We start from the raw sequence: 17328 nt of genomic DNA, 5'->3' as shown, positions 1-17328 counted from the left end.
AAAAGATAATCAAACAGTAACCTCCTGAAATAGTCTCCCTGCTCCTTGATCTCAGCTGGAATCATTTGCACTTACTTAGCATGACATAGCGGCTTCCCTCAAGGCTCAGATGGTAAGAATCCGCCTGCAATGCAGGAGACCTGGGTTCTATCCCTGGGTTGGGGAGATCCCCTGGAGAAGGGAACGGCTACCCACTCCAGTATTCTGGCCTGGAGAATTCCATGGACAGAGGAGCCTGGTGGGCTACAGTCCATGGAGTGGCAAAGAGTCAGACAGGACTGAGCGACTTTCACTTTCACTTTTCACTTCATCAGGACACTGTGAAAAGCAGGCCTAACGGTTTGCTAGTCATGTGGCCCAGCAGCTGTGTGTCTCCTAGTTATATCTATGCCAGTGCAACTAGCAATTCTTGTTCACATTGAACTTGGCTGCATAGTGATCTTCATGCAATATGTTCCCAGACCAGCTTTATCCTTTCTGATGGATTTTAATTTGTGCTATCCTCTTAACCTCTGTCATGATCTCCTCTTGACCTTATAGCTCCCTTTTCCAAAATTAGTCTATTACTCTGAGTCAGAGGGCCATTCACCCAGTTGTAATATGTTGAATATACCACAATTGGCTGAAAAGTAAAGTTTCAGGCTTCCAAGCCAGAGAGTGTTAAGAGCAAGTTCTGTAGCATGAGATGGCTGACCCCACCCCAGAAACACCTAACACTGGACTGATAACTCCGAGTCACTCGAAAGAGATGCCCTAGTGCCCCTGCCAATCCAGAAGTAGAGAGCTTCTCCTTTAAGGGGTGGGGGTTTCTTTAAGTGAGACATGCTACATTTATGCTCAGACTCCACCCACCTGGAGGAGGGTGTGGCTTCTGAAGGACGTGGCCCTGTTTCAAGGTGATGATGGGTGGTGCTGGCAGCTGCTAGATTGGGGCCCTGCTGATGGGAAGAAGTCACTGGACCGGAAACCTCTTCAGTGGGGCCTTCTCCCTCCACCCTGATCTTTACAGGGAAGACAAGACTCCAGAGGCCCCCTGGGGACCCACTTCAGGATTTTGTTGGTGGAGGAAGGAGGGTGTCTCCCCTGACCCATGGGGCAGCGGGCACCCAGCTGCGCTGTGTCGTGCCCGGGTGACACTGCCTGTGCTGTGTCAATTCCATGGTCTAGGGACCATGGAAGGGATAGTCCTGCCATGGGTGGAACCATGGTTAAAAGTCATGGCGTTGCTGCCCTTCTAAGTAGGCTTTCCTTTCTAAAAGGATGGTGGGATTTTCTGTTGCCATGGCAAATGTCATGTGAACAGACAGGTCTCATGTTTTTCATCACCAGCTTTTATACCTTCAGCAAATAGATATGCCTTTTTTCCAGTAGACATGTTGTTTGCCGCATGTTCCTGTTTCAGAGGTTTTCTAAACACCCTGTATCAGTGGTTTTGTCATCAACATGACACTGCTGATAGATCAGGGAGCTGCTCGCAAGTGTAGCTTCTGTCTTCTCTCTGACCTCTTCTCCCAGGAATTCTGCACAAAGACCCTGCTTGTCTCCCTAACCTCACTGACACTATTTATTTGGGCTCACACACTCCACTTGGCTTCCTTATCTTTTTCCCACCCTGTTTGAATGTGTTCAGCATGTTTTTGTGGAATGTCCCATTGTTAATGTTTGTGAATGTAAATTTGGGGCTTCCCTGGTGGCTCAGACTGTAAAGAATCTGCCTGCAATGCAAGAGACCCAGGTTCAATCCTTGGGTGGGGAAGATCCCCTGGAGGAGGGCATAGCAACCCGCTCCAGTATTCTTGCCTGGAGAATCCCATGGACAGAGGAACCTGGCAGGCTACAGTTCACAGGGTCAAAAAAGAGTCGGATATGACTGAATGACTAACAAACTAGGTGCACTCTAGATGATGGTGAACTAATCACTTTATAGTTTTCTGTGTCATGTATACTTGTTAAAATAGGTTATTTAAAGTTCTCCAAGTGGCCCTGTGTTTTCCTTAAACTGGGATTTTGGTGTATGGTGCAAATGGAAAAAAAAAGTTTAGCCCAGAATGCTTGGCCATCTTGATTAATTACACATGGCAACTTGGATGAAGTTAAGGTGATGTCGCAATTTTCAGCAGGAAGGAAACTGACCCCCTTCCTGGTGCAGGTAGCTGCAGCCTGTTTGCGTGCTTGTCCTGTTTCTGTCGTCCTTTGTTAGTCTCCAGTTGTGCTCGTGGCCCAAACGTGGGAAGACCGCACCTTGGGATTTCAGCCCCTCTTGGTATTTAACAGATCATGCATTTACAGGGAAACTGGAATGTCTGTTGACCAAGTGAGCAAAAGCCAGACAGCAAGGTCTCTTCTGTGAAGCCAGGGGCCGCAAACGTTCAGGGGTCTGAAAGGAGCCAGTCAGTAGGTGTGGAGGGTGAAGCCCACTCACCGTCAGCTATAGACCAGGCGAGAAAGGAGATTCCCACTCTGGGCATCGACCACACACTCCGGGTGGTTTGTTTTACTCTCTTAATTAGCTTTGCAATGATTGTAGCATCTTATGAAGCCTCACTTTTGAGTCTTGCCCTTGGACTTGGCACAGAGTCTAAGACCCTGAAACCAGTAGATGCACCATGGTTCACTGTCAGTATCAGACTCGGGACAGGCAGCCAGAGGGTGTCCCTAAGGACAGGAACATTAGCTTCTGAGCTCTGGATGCCCTGTGCTGGCTCAGCTGAGGGTGAGGGTGGGGGCGATGCACGCGGAGGCCAGTGAGGCAGCTTCCACAGGGACCAGTCCTCATAGAACCCAACCCGAGGAAGGCTCTGTCAGTCCTCAAAACCTAAATGCCCCCAAACACCCTGTGATGACGACAAAGGCAACAAAGAACTTGACCTTCAGCTGTGGGCAGGGTTAAGACAGCTTGCGCTGTGTGTGTGCAGTAAATGCAGAAGCAGTTAGGCGGTTCTGGCAAACGCTTTACCTCCAATCCATTTCAGGCATTTTCTGCTTTTTCAATCCATGACTCAGCTTTACTAAGTGGCTGCTGAAGTTACTGGGGGGCAGGGGGCGGGATGCAGGATGTGAGAAGCTGCCTTCACTTTTTAAGGCAAAGAAATGAATTCCAAAATAAAAATGACAGTATTTTAATACTGTCATTAATAATAATAACTTTTTACCATTTGTTTACCATCTAGCTCCTGTAGAACAGCCCTTCTTTCTGCCTGTGTGTTGCAGGGGTTGGGGTGGGGGTCCCACCTTCAGCCCATAGCCCACAGTGCCTTGTCCCCAGGCTGTCACCTTCTGTGGCTGCAGGGGGTGGGCATCCTCCCTGTTTTCTGTACCATCCTGTCAACTGGAAAGTGGACTGTGGCATAGAAATCATTCCAAACCACAAAGTGTGGTCTAATGGCACCTAAGTGCATAAAACAGTAATCCTCACTAGTAATCACAGAAATGCAAATGGAGACCAATGGGAGATTGCTTTCATTTCTCTAGTGCAGAAACAAATGAGCCCTGATGATCAGATGCGGGCACAGTCCAGCAGGACCAGCTCTGCTCCAACCTGCGGGCAGATCGCACAGCAGGGAGAACCTGATCCCCTGACCTGCTGATGCCTTCTCTCAGGATTGATTCTTCAGAGGCTGACACACGATTAGTGATGGCGAATAGCATTTCTCCTAAGTGTTTTAGAACTAAGAGACACAGATATCCACGCCTTCCTGGTGGCTCAGTGGTAAAAAAAGAATCCACCTCCCAATGCAGGAGGCGTGGGTTTGAACTCTGGTCCAGGAAGATTCCCAAGAGAAGGAAACGGCAACCCACACTAGTATTCCTGCCTGGGAAGTCCCATGGACAGAGGAGCCTGGTGGGCTACAGTCCTTAGGGTTGCGAAAGAGTCGGACACGACTTAGCAACTGAACAACAAGAGCACGGATGTCCAACAGCAGGGTGACGGTTAAATAAAGCATGACTCATGAGAGACTGTTCTCCCACTGAAACTGTGCAGCTGAGGAATCTGTCATTATGCTGGTAGAAGTAGAACGCGGTGGCTGATGGGCTTTATGGTCACCTTCGTTGGGTTTGAACTCTTCTCCCACCACCTACAAGCTGTGTGACTGAGAGAGTCGTTGAACCTCTCTGCGCCTATTTCCTCCTACCTCAGAGGGGTGCTGGCGGAGCTTGGAGGAGTTAGGAGGGCACTTAGTGAGGATCTGGAGGGCTGTCGCCGCTGTGTGAGCGTCAGCTGGCATTTGTGACACAGTTGTTGGGAAACATTCACGTAAAGCCAGATCCCAGTAGAGTGACACTAAGGCCGTTTGAAAAGCCCACGTCGTCACACAAACACTAGAAGCTGTGAATCACAGTGAGTACCTCTGGGTAGAAGGACTGCCAGTGACTTTTGATTTCTACTCTTTTCTGTATTTTTCCAAATTTTCAGCAATAAATTACATATTACTTTTATTTTTATTTATTTACTTATTTTTAACGGAAGGATAATTGCTTTATGCGTTGATAGGTGGCAGAAAATGACAGAATGCATATTCCTTCTATAATGTGAAAAGCAAGTAGCACTGTTAGCTGCTTGAAACCTTTTCTGGTTTCAAGAAAAGTTGAACCCTTTCTGGATTAGCCCGTGGCCAATCGAGCTCATGGAGTGCCCCAGGCTTCCCTCTGCCCAGTGGGTTTTCTGGGTTACAGCCCTAGTCTCTGCTCCCTGTGGTCAGCAGCTTAACATTTCTGCACAGTGTGCCAGGGTTCTTCAGGCTGTTTCTTCGGCTCCATTACAAGGGTGATTCTCAACTCAGGGTGTGTGTTAGAGTCATTCAAGGAGGTACCAGGCTCCTGGCTAAACAGATTAAATCCCCCATCTGGGGTGGGAGGGACCTGGGTCGTAGTATTATTTAATGGCTCACAAGGAAATTTCAATGCACAGTCAGGCGGTGGACGGCAGCCTGGGGTCGGCAATCCTCGGCTGTTGCCGGTGCTGCCCTTCCTTGCCTGGCAGAGAGCTCTGCCCACGAGCAAGACCCCACTTCCTCTGTCAGTCTCAAAAGTCAGTCCGAGCGGTGTTTCCCCCATCGCCCTGAAGAAAAGATGCCCCTGACAGCTTGCTTAAAATAGACGTGTTAGCCTCTCAGTCGTGTCCAACTCTTTGCGACCCCATAAACTGTAGCCCACCAGGCTCTACTGTCCTTGGAATTCTCCAGGCAAGAATGCTGGAGTGGGTTGCCATTTCCTCCTCTAGGGGACCTTCCCGACCCAGTGATCAAACCCGGGTCTCCCGCGTGGCAGGCGGATTCTTTACCATCTGAGCCACCAGGGAAACACCCAGACCCTAACCCAGACCTACTGAATCAGAACTTTGGGGGCAGGGACTTGGTAATGTGTGTAGTTAATGAGCCCCCTGGGTGGCTCCCACCATCACAGTGGTGTGGGAACTCTGCTCTGCTAGAGCCAAGGGGCCGTCCCAGTCACACGCTGGGAAGAGCTGGGGTCCCACCTGCCTCTCCACCTGCCCCTGAGACTCTTGACAGGTCAGAGCCGGGGTACTGCCTAGGCGTTGGGAGGGGCGGGGTCCCCGGATGGCTGTGCAGTCGTGCTTGATGCCTGCCGGCTGTGATGTCCTCAGGGGTCGCTGGGATCAGCAGTAGCCACAGTACCCGGGACCTGTTAGAAGCGCCCTTTACAGAGTCCCCCCAGGCCTCAGAGTCAGCATCAGGGGTGGGATTCCTGCACCTGCTGGAAGCAGGTACCCAGACTTGCTCCCAGAAAGCAAGGTCTTCCGTTCTGAGCTGGGGGTGGTGGACCCCAGAGGCCCAGGATCACACTTGCGAAGCTCTGCTCTGGGCTCACCCATGTCTCTTGGGCATTTCAGGTGCCACTCAGGTACAAGTCTACTCCTAATGCTCTTGTGGGCAGCATGTCGCTGCCACTCTTAAGTCTGTGATGGCAAAACATGTGGCTGCCTTCCAGCTGTAATTCCTGGGCCATGGTTTCTTTCAAGTGAATGAGTACCGTGGTTGGAAATATGTCTTTCAAAGCTTCTGATCTAAGTTTGACTCAGAACACTGTCCCATAGGCAGAGAGGTGCGCGCTGCTCCCGTGGGCTTCCTCCAGGTGTAACCTGTGGCCCTCTGTCTCGCAGGTTCTACCATCAGCCGGTGCTCGCGTGGTCCTCGCAGCCCCTGACCGGCCGCAGCCACGCCTACTGGAGGAGAAGAGAGCAGGAGGCCCGGGAGGACCCAGGGGGCCGAGGCCCCGTCCCCAGCCTGCCCGCGCATCCGAGGGAGGGTCCCTGGGAAGTTGGAGGAAGGTCTGAGCACGTGATGAAGAAGGCTGTTTGGGAAGACGAATTGGGAATGGCGGGTCCCGCCAGATGGCAGGACGTCAGCGTTAGAAGCTGGAACCAGCCCCCGAGACTAGGCAGGCAGATGTCAGACGGTGTTGGCGAGAAGTTGTTTCAGGACCTGTACCCGTTCATGCTTGGGGAGCACGGGCTGACCTCCCAGAGCAAAGGGAAGTCCCAATCACTGCCTCGAGTCCTTTCCCCTGAGAGCCTGAGTTGCATGGAGGTCCCCATCCCTTTGAGTGATGGCCATTTACCAGGTGTCCCTAAAGTGCCACTTCAGCCTCCAAATTGTGCTTCCAATTTGGAATCCACCAGGAACCCCAAGAAGGCTGGCACCTCGGCCCCCTTGCCCCAGCCCAGGTTTGGGAGACCCCTCAAGCCCCCGTCTTATGGCTCCCAGCCACACTCCAAGGCCGGAGCAGAAAATGGCAGCTACACAGACAGCCGGCAGCTGGACCCGGGTGCTGCCCACTCAGCCAGGACGAACAGTGCCAGGCAGGACCTCTACGGGCCTGACCCCGGCCTGGAGCCCCCAGTGTACGTGCCCCCACCCTCGTACAAGTCACCACCGCAGCCCGCCGCACACCCCTGCCCCGAGGAGGCGGTGTCCAGGCATGAGGGCAGAGGCCGCCGTGTACCGCAGCATCCAATGGAGAGGCCTGCTGCTGGCGGTCAGCCTCTTTCTGGCTCCCGGGGAGCTGGGAGTGAGTGGGGGGCCAGCCCATGCTCTCCTGTTGGTGTCCCCCCACAGCCCCACCACACCACGGCTTACGACGGCTCCATCCTGATAATTCCCTTCGACGACCCACGGATACGACACATTAAACTACCCCGACCCCATGGATTCTGGGAAGATGTGAAGCTGGATGGTGCGGTCCCTGCCCCTGACCCAAGAAGCCTGCAGCAGGAGGGGGCCGTGTGGGGCCCATCAGGGAAGGAGAGGGGTCCTGCCCCTGCTGATCCCAGCCCCTCGTGGCTGTGGGGCCAGCCCCCCAGGAATGGAGAAGACGGCAGCTCTCCTGACCAAAGAGACCCCTGCATTGTCACACAGAGAAAGCAGCCTGATGTGAGCGGCAGCCCACAGGAATATCCAGAAAGCCTGGTGTCCTCCCCGAGCCCCCAGGGCGAGAGTTCATGCGAGATGCAGACCCAGCTCAGAAAGTTCGAGGCAGGGCTGCAGCCCAAGAGAAGCTCAAAGAAAAAAACGAGCGAGACGATCTTTTGTTTGGTTTCCATCCCGGTGAAATCGGAGTCCCAGCTGCCAGGTACGGACACGAACAACAATGACCTGAAGCAGAGCGCGGCGTTACAGGAGCAGAGTGTGCTCAGCTTGTCCTCCACCGACCTGGAGCTCCAGGCGCTCACGGGCAGCATGGCCACGAGGACAGAGCTGCCAAGACCAGACCCAGGGGGCCCAGGACGGGGCCGGCAAGCAGACGACCTCAGGTTTCCCAGCCCTGCAAAGCACCGCGCGCTCGCATGGCCTGGCCCATGGCCTGGGCACCACTTCCGAGACCAGCAAACACAAACCAGCTTCGCTCACGAACCTCAGAGCCTGCAGCCCCTCCCAGGGGAGAGGCCAGGGGGCTCCCCTGACCCCGTGCTGCCTCCAAGGTGTTTGGACCCCGCACCCTTCGAGGTTCAGATGCACATGGCGTTGGCATCCAGTGACCCGAACCAGAGGCCCGGGGCTCATTCCCCGAAAAGTCAAGGGTCCCTCAGCCCATCCAGCAACAGCGCCTTCTCCGGGTCTTCCTGGCCCCGGAACCAGGGTCCCGTGCCAAGGGCCAGCCTGGGTCAGCAGGGCTCTGATGGCCCTGGCCGCCGAGCCAGCCCCGTGTCCAGGGGCGAGGTGATCAAGGGGGAGACCACAGGCCCCTGCAATAGTAGACAGCTGTTCGGGCAGTTCCTCCTGAAGCCAGTAAGCCGCCGCCCCTGGGACTTGATCAGCCAGTTAGAGAGTTTCAACAAGGAGCTTCAGGAGGAGGAAGGAAGTAGTGGCAGCAGCAGTGATGGTAGTGGCAGTGAGGACAGTGACACAGAGCTGCCCTGGGGGAGCTGTGCCCGCCCGGCACCCCAGCTGCCAGGCCTCCTGAAGGACATAGTGCCCGAGGACCCCAGGACCAGGCCGGGCAGAGTCAAGAGCAAGTCCGAGAGCTGGAGCGAGGAGGGGAGGCCTCGGTCCCCCAGGCCCTGGCAGGCAGAAGGCAGAGGTTCCGTGTGGTTGTCGCCCCCCGGGAGCTGGATTGCTGAAGACGGGGACCGAGAGGTTGAGGACAGGGTGGCCCAGCTGGCAGTCAGCCCAAGGCCTGTGAAACGAGCAATATCTTCTGGGTTGAATGATGCAAAACCCGAGCCCCCACCCGATCCAGCAGAACAGAGGGAGCCCCTGCCCAGCCAGGAGCTCCCGGGCAGTCACGGAGCTGTGGAGCTGAGTGCAGCCGGCCCTCCGAGGGCGGGCGGTGGGGAGCAGGGGAGCACAAGGGCGCCCCTCTCTCTTGCCGGCAAATCCCGAGGCCTGTCTGCACCAGACTTGAGGTCTGTGGGGCTGACGCTGGTGCAGGAGCACAGTACCAGCCAGCTAGCGGGGTCTCCGGGTGATGCCAATGCAATAGAAATACCCCCAAATGAGTCCCTCGAAGCCAGGGCCGCCAGGATCCTCGGCATCGAGGTGGCTGTGGAATCCCTGCTGCCAGGCGCCCAGAGGGCAGGGCAGAGACGGCACCCCGAGCCGGATGGAAGTGCCCTCAGACCCGAGTCCCCCAGACAGGAGGCAGCGGCCAGCTTGGCCCAGCCCAATGAGTCCACCGCACCCGCCGATGCCTTCTATGGCAGGAGGAAGTGCGGCTGGACCAAGAGCCCTCTGTTCGTAGGTGAGAGGGACAGCACCCGGCAGGTTCCCCGGGCCTCTGAGCCCGCGGATGTGGACGGGGCCGTCCCCACCAAGGCCCCCGAAACTCCGCCCAGCCCCCTGGAGTCCCAGCCTTTCCTTCCCAAGGACGTGGAGACAAAGCCACCCTTCAGGTCCACCTTGTTCCACTTTATAGAAAGGACCCCAAACTTGGCATTCTCAGAAAAGAAGCTCCGAAACACTTCCAGAGTGATCGAAAGTTTACAGGAGAAGCTGGTCTCCCCGCCCAGGAAGGCGGACCCAGACCGCCTGACGAGGATGAAGGAGGTGAGCTCTGTGTCTCGGATGAGGCTCCTGACTTCCCGGGCCGCGGACTCCGCGGAGGAGCCCAAGGCCGAGAGGGGCCCCGGGGCGTGGCTGGGAGGCCTGGTGGCTCCCAGTGCCGGGCACAAGCTCTCCGACCCTCAAGGTGCTCTGTCGCTGGAAGCAGATGGGCATCCAGCAGCACGAAGGGAGAACGGCGGCCGGGACTTCTGGTGCCCAGGTGAGGAGTCAGGCAGAGGGGCGGGCGTTCAGGTTGCATTTGACGTCCTGAGAACATCTAAATGCCTAGTGGGTAGATGATGAAACCTGAAGATTCAGAAAAGATGAGATCGACTCTGTGAATTATGGTGCTCAAAGAGTCTTTATTCTACCCAAGAATTATCCGGAAGCTTCTCTTAATAGTAAGACCTGGCATTTTAAATGATCCAGTCTTCATAGATATTGTCTATGTAAGTGACTAAATAAAATTACCTATATAAACACCCATGGGACCCCTAACTCTGAAGAGGTACATCAGTAAGCTATGCCAGCCAGGGTGTAGGCACCTTGATCGGTCTCCTAGGAGACTAGGGCGTTTGTATTCTGTTCTCTCCCCAGATAATAGACATTCCCCCCAGATAACCCTCGGACTTCCCAGGTGGCTCTAGTGGTAAAGAACCCGCCTGCAAATGCAGGAGACACGAGAGGTGTGAGTTTGATCCTGAGTCAGGAAGATCCTCTGGAGGAGGACATGATAACCCACACCAGTATTCTTGCCTGGAGAATCCCATGGACAGAGGAGCCTGGAGGTTACAGTCCATGGGGTTGCAAAGAGTCGGACACGACTGAAGCGAATGAAGCAGGAAGCGGATAACCTGCATTGCTTGGTTAGCCTAATGAGAAAAGACATACCCGAGTGATTCAATAAACTTCCTGCCCTGGGATTCTTAGCGAATCCTTTGTCCTCCATTGTTATCTCTTTTCGCCACCACACCATTCATGAAAGACTTGAGAGGTTTAGACAGAATTAGCAGTTGGCACTTTCTCAGCACCAGCCCACACGCCCCTCGAAGCCCACGGGCCCACCCTGTTTCTTCCAGCCCCTCAGCTCTGATCACTTGGCCCAGGGGAGCCGGTTCTGGCAACAGCCTCCTGCAGACCTGAAGCCCCACGTGTTCTCATCTTCCCAGGTCTCTCCAGTCTTCTTCGTTGTATAGACCACGGGGCAGGTTCTCACAGCGGGGACATTGTGCCCCCAAACACCAGTTCTCTCTCCCAGCTCTGACAAGAGCAGGCGAGAGAGCCCTGGGAATTTCTGGTCCAGGCCTGGGGGTTATCAACGATATTACCAGTTATATTCCCTATACGTGGTTCAAGGAGGGGAGGTGTCCATCTTGAACTACCGACTGGAAGGGGCCTTTTTCCGGGAGGGGCAAGGGTGCCGTGTCCTCAGTGGTCTGGCGCTGCCCCTACCCCAGCCCGTCCTGGCAGCCAAGCCCTTCTATCTGCCTAGCTGCCCTGACCGGGTTGGTCCTCCCCACCCCTGCCGCTCTGCTTTCTGTTTTGAAATCAGGTTTATAAGGAGATGGAAAAGATCACTTGTTTCAGCTGGAAGAATCCCGAAATTTTTGTTCAATTAAAAAAAAAAATCTTCACATTTTTTAAGTTTTCTCCCAAATGCAGAGGAGTCCTTAATGCTCCCACCCTCTCATAGAATCCAGGATCGACGGAAGCCGTCTGTCAGGGCCCTCCTGGGTCATCTGAGTGACCACGTCGGTCTTTGCTGTGGGAGAGAACAGCAGGGGTGTGGAGCCTCGGCCGTTCGTGGAAAGAGCTCCATGGCCCACCTGTGAGCCGTTGTGAGGCTGCAGCAGGAGACCTCCCCCGACCCCCACCAAAAATAGACCCCCTGGCTATTCGAAAGCCATTATAGGCTTTTTCTTTTAATTGAAGGATAATTACTTTACAGAATTGTGTTGTTTTCTGTCAGACTATCAACGTGAATCAGCCATAGATGTACATATGTCCCCTGTGCCGCAAGCTTTTAAAGTGAGTTTCTTATCTGTAAAGTAAATCAGGCTGAGAGTGTTAGTCCTCCTGAGAATTAGAAGAATTTTAAAGGAAGATACATCCTGTTATAAGAAAAACATCATTTTGTAGAGATTTCTATGCCTCCATCCATGGCCACGTATTTTGGGGAATGTGTTATAAAATTTCTAGTTTCATTCAGCTCTCCCTCAATTCTCAGCCTGAGCATCTGGCATGTGAATGGGGTCAGATGGGTGTCTGAAATCCCCCAGATAACGTCAGTTTCCATTTTAACCAGCCATTCAGACACCCTCACCTGTGACTTAATATTATCTATCCTGTAGCTGTAGTTTCCAACCATTAGAAATTTTTAATTACTTTTTTGCCATTCCGTTTGGTGCATTTGCTGTTTAATACACAATAAGATGACCAAAAATCTCAAGGCAGAGAGCTCCTTGTGGGGACAGCTTCCTGAAGTGGCCACATAGCAAGACCTATAAGGGCGACTGCTCATGTGTGCAGCCACTCATGTACCCCCTTCAGCCTTCCACATGCTGGTCACCAGGTCTCACTGTGCAAAGCCAGTCCTTCCAAGAGGCCTTAATCGAGGTAGGAAAGCCTTGTTGCTCATAAGCTTTTGGACTCTCCTTTTGATGTATTTTTATCAATTTAAACACAAAAGTCATCATCTCCATCCTCGCCCAACCCCTGCCTCTGTCACCTCAGGGTGTGGGACCCGCTTCACTGCCCCAGACTCACAGCCCACTTAAATTCAAATTTTGTTCTGGAATTTTCAAACAATATCGTACCTCATATATCTGTAAATCGCCCCCCACACACACACATCCTTCTAGAACTTTATTATCTGTGTTATGTACCCATCATATCATAAAGACTTGCCTTCAGCTTAAAGACAGTCATTTCAGCTAACATTGTTTTAGTGGTTTTCGGTCGGGGGAGCTCTGGCTAAGAAATCAGCAGCTCAAAACTAATTCAGGTCACAGCATTCCCATCTCCGCTGGATGGATTATGTCAGAAGCCTAATCCGGCGCATCAGTGTCTGAGCCTGCTGGTCTGGTCCCGTCCACCTCCGCTGGCCGCTCTCCTGGTACACATTCAGGAGGAGAGTGGGGACAGCTTGTCCTCTTCGGGCCTGGGGTGGGGATAACCAGGGCAAGCTTGAGGGGAGCCTCATGATGCCATTAGAAGGCTGGGCGTCAGCACATCCTCACAGGTGGTAGCCTTCGAGGGTGTTCATATGCAAAATACCCACCAGGGTGGGCCTTAGTGATCTGTCTTCCCCCGACACAGTGCCCACAGGAACCAGGAGGGGCATGACTTCCCTGTACTCTGGCACCTCTGCCGGCCAGTGTGGTGGCCCCTGGTCACATGTGGCTCCTGAGCACTTGAAACATGGCTCGTCCCAATTGAGATGGCCTGTAAATGTGTGATACGCATGCCAGAGTTCAAAGACATCACCAAAAAAAAAAAAAAATCTAAGATGTCCCAATAATTTTTTTTGGTTACCTGTTGAAATGATAACATTTTGGATATATTTGGTGACATGATATGCACCATTGAAACTATTTTCACCTGCTTCCTTTTGTTTGCCCTAACATGGCTACTAAAAACTTTACCATGCTGCGGCTCACATTGTATTTTTATTGAACCCGACCCTCCATGGTCTAAAGAAGGAGTCCTTGGTCATACTGATTTCTCTCTGTGGTTCTGTCACTGGGTCCTCAGCTTCAGCAGTTGGGGTCGGGCTGCAGGCATGTCCTATAGGGCAGTCTCCACATACCTGCCCTCAGGTGGGCTGCTGAGGGCCGGGCTCTATGTCCCTGGAGGCTCAGCCCCTTGAGGCCTCTCCTTGCCGCCAGCGCGCCCTTTCATCCGTTCATGACCACCCACCTCCATCTCATCTTCGCTCATGGGGGTCCCCCAGAATCGGCACTGAATGAGGCCAGCTGAGCTCAGAGAGGGGCTCAGCTACTAAGACCCATGTTGTCACGGTGGGTGTTAAGTGTAGACCCGCAGAAGGCAGCTTGTTCATGGGATCTCTGCCTGCTTTCAACAAGACGGGCACTTGGTGCTGTTTGAGGAGCAGCAGACCCCTTCCAAAAAGTGGAGCCTGTCCCAAGTGCGACAAACGCTGTCTTAGTTGTCGCAGTTGTGGTGTCTCATCATAAGTACATCCCAAGGAGTCAAGAAGGTGTGTGGTGTGTTAGTCGTTCAGTCGTGTCTTTGCGACCCCATGGACTATAACCCGCCAGGCTCCTCTGTCCAGGGGATTCTCCAGGCCAGAATACTGGAGTGGGTTGTCATGCCCTCCTCCAGGGGATTGTCCCAACCCAGGAATCTAAGCTAGGTCTCCTGCATTGCAGGCAGATTCTTTACCATCTGAGCCACCAAGGAAGCTCAAGAATATTGGAGTGGGTAACCTATCCCTTCTCCAGGGGATCTTCCTGACCCAGGAATCGAACCGGGTTCTCCTGCATTGCAGGTGGATTCTTTACCAGCTGAGCTACCAGGGAAGCCCAAAGTCCCTCAGTCGTGTCTGACTCTTTGTGAGCCCATGGATGGTAACCCTCCAGGCTCCTCTGTCCAGGGGGTACTCCAGGCAAGAATACTGGAGTGGGTTGCCATTTCCTCCTCCATTGTCAAGATGTGCAGAGGACACAGCAAGATATCTTGCTGCCAGAGAAGTGGGACTCTGCATGGCCTTCAGAATGCACTGTCGTCCAGATGGGTTGAGGAAGAGATGGCTCTGTGATAGTTTTAATACCTGTTAAATTGTACCGTCCTTCCAGACTTCTTACGTATTTGCTCTTAAGAACTTAGGAGCCCTTTGAACTGCCATGGGAGGAGATTCTGACCATAGGAGGTACACGTGTGAGCCTCAGATTTGCCTGGACCCCAGAGATCTGTAATGCCCGAGGGCCCAGCCACAGCCCAAGTGATGATCTAGTACCGTTGTTCTATTGTATGGTGTCCCTTTTTGGAAACCGGGGCCACTTGGGCCCCGTGTGTGTAGCTGTAGAGTGGATCAGCATGGCAACTCAGACTCACACACACTGCTGTGTGTGGAAGGCTGGCGGGTGAGCCTGCAGCCTGGGGCCTGCATGCTGGCTGTGGGGTCAGAGATAGGAGGCCTGCCATCACCAGGCCCAGTTCTCAGGGTTTCAGCCCCACCCTGGGACATCACTGGTCCCATGGCAAGCTTTCCTTAGAGTTGCCGTTAACGTACATGCACACAATATCCTGCTTAGCGTCAGCTGAGAGCGTCACTACTGCTTTACAAGAGTTGCAGTTAAAGTGAATTATGTTCCCTGTGAACAACAGGAAGGGACGGTCAAAATACTAAGCTGCCCCCATTTCCCATCTGTGATTAGGCATGGGTCATACCCGTTCCTTCAAAACAGCCTTTAGATGGTAGCCGTTTACTCCTAGATAAAAAATACGGTCGGTGGGCCTTGATCCCTACACATTTATTTCTGGCCTGAGGATTAAATAGAAAGCAGACCAGTGGAATATACTACTCATTTTCTTTTGTTTCCTTTTTTTTGCAGATTCCTATGACCCAAGCAGGGTGGAGAGGGTGTGATGGCATGCCACTGGAGTGTGGGGCCGCGTCTTTTGCTGACGGGTGACCCCCCAAGCTGGCCTCAGCCCCGCCACCTGGGAGGAACCTCACTGGGCCATCCTTCCCCGTGGCCAGGACACACGTCGACTCCACAGAGTCACTCTGTGGAAATAAAGCAGTAGTCTGTTGAAAGCATCTGTTTTTATAGCACGAAGGGTTAATACCTATGTTTAGAAAAGAGTCACAAGGACCCTCCTTAATGATGGATTTAGCCCAGCTGATGGAGCATTTGGTGTTAATCTGGCTATATGTGAAAACTCAAATGTAGGTGGTTTAATGAGTGATTTTGAAAGGACCAAGAATGTCATAAATCCCCCTTCGCATCCCTGTGGCCTGCTGTCCACGCTCACTTTCGGGAGTTTGGGGAACATAGGCCATTGCTAGTGTTTTAGCACTTTGAGTTTCCGGGAAATGTGAACACGTATGTATGATCCATTTCTCATCAATTTGGCCTTCTGCTGCTGAAGTCACTTTACCTATTAAGTAACTTGCCATCAGCAGATGAAAGCGGTAGCTTGCAAGTTTCCAAAAGATGAAACCTTGTACCATGATGGATAAGAGTATTATTTATCGGCAATGAGACGCTCTGATCTTTTGCAAACATGCCATCGTCTGCTTTGCACTCAGTATTATCTATTTTTATTTCCTGTATGGATGTCTAGAAATTCTTTATATGAGAAATAATTGCTGGTAAAATAGACCATTTTAACAAAGTAACTATATTTCTTTTTACCAAAAAATGCTATTTTTCTATGATGTAAACAATTGTTAGGTGGCAGATTTTTAAGGAAGTTTATTGTATTTAAGAGTCTGTATCCCTTTGTGTGAGAGGAACCCAGAGAGGGTTCACATTTGCTTTAAAGCATAAACCCCTCACCCATTCACAGCTCTTGCTACTCTTAGTTTATCTTAGAAAGAGATGTCAATAGAGACATTTTTCAGGGTTAATAAAATTAACTTTTCACAAAGTTTTTTTTTTTTTTTTTAACAAATGCAGCTATAAGGTTATATTTGAAAATAACCCTCTTAAAACCAGCCAACATCCTTACAACAAATTTTTGCTGCCATATTCACTAGAATTACCAAAAAAACCCCATAGTTTCATCTTTGTTCGTCTGCAGGGATGTGCCCTGAGACCAGATCCCCCCTCCCCTCACCCCCACCGTCCCTTTAAAGAAATGTGTATTTTTATCTAGAATGATCTTTAATTAGCGTCTGCATATTTTCCAAAAGTGCTAGAGACATTATATGTACGCCATTACAGAAGTATTATGAGGCCTATGTATTCTGCCGTTTACTATTGCATTAATCTGCACAAAGTTTATGCATTTTTTAAATGCGTTTGTCACTTCTTTCTAAGTCAGGCTTTCTCGTGAACTAACATTTCCTCAATGGTTTCTGTCTCCTCCCTCCCTCCCTCCTTTTCGTCTTTTTTCCTTCTCTCTCTCTTTCAGAAATCACCTTATCAATTTCTAAGCATTTTGAATTCCTAAAATGTGAACTGTTGAGTGGTCTGCCATTTGGCCCTAAAACAACTCTGGGCTCTCATGGCCTGTTTTTATCTGTACCATATGATTTTATTTCATCAGAACTTCATGTATTTGGACAGTAATAAACAATACAGAATCTAAGCAGTTCTGAGAAGTCTTTTCAAATCCACTTTGCAGCTTTGCTTCTTCCCTGTCTCTCATGGTCACTCCTTTCCAGATTTTAGTTCGTGTGATATTAGAAGCTTTGCTTCTCATAACCCGTGGGGATGACGGGCCAGGCCTCTGCCGGGAAAATCACTGGAGTCATCTGGTACCACTGGGAGCAGCCACCTGGGGGTCCTCGTGACGGGGTGTACATCCCTCTTAGGTGCAGATGAGAGAGGGTGTATGTATACACATACACGTATATACATGTGTCATTGTGTGTACATAAACATGCATATAGACGCATGCATGTGTCATGTATGTACACACACACAGACACATACATACTTGTGTGTGTCATGTGTGTGCATACATATTACCAGTTCTGACTTTCCCCTTACAGTCTTTGATTCCATCTAAAACATCTTTTAATCAAAAGAGGTCAATCAGAGCTTATTCCTCGAGAGAAAGAGAAGGATCCTAAAGGGAAGAAATCACAAACAAACCAGAATATGATACTCTGTTTTCTTCTAAATCCTTGTAT

At 51.7% G+C, this 17328-nt stretch overlaps 1 protein-coding gene across 6 annotated transcripts in view; it reads left to right on the top strand.

Moving 5' to 3' along the window:
• Positions 1-16781, top strand: part of JCAD (junctional cadherin 5 associated) — a 78433-nt gene extending 61652 nt beyond the window's left edge. For 4 of the 6 annotated variants that reach the window (XM_070800958.1, XM_070800957.1, XM_019973162.2 and 1 more), the window contains one exon: positions 6122-10434. In XM_070800958.1, the coding sequence (XP_070657059.1) occupies positions 6122-9800 (3679 nt within the window). In that variant the 3' untranslated portion in view covers positions 9801-10434. Of the gene's footprint in view, positions 1-6121; positions 10435-15076 lie in introns of those variants that run through there. The other 2 variants (XM_070800960.1, XM_070800959.1) reach the window with 2 other exon arrangements.
• Positions 16782-17328: the final 547 nt, after the last annotated feature.

Source organism: Bos indicus, chromosome 13, assembly GCF_029378745.1.
Source record: "Bos indicus isolate NIAB-ARS_2022 breed Sahiwal x Tharparkar chromosome 13, NIAB-ARS_B.indTharparkar_mat_pri_1.0, whole genome shotgun sequence".
In the NCBI taxonomy this organism is placed as follows: Eukaryota; Metazoa; Chordata; class Mammalia; order Artiodactyla; family Bovidae; genus Bos; species Bos indicus.
Note: the sequence above shows the minus strand (reverse complement) of the source record. Positions and strands in the feature narration are given on the sequence as shown.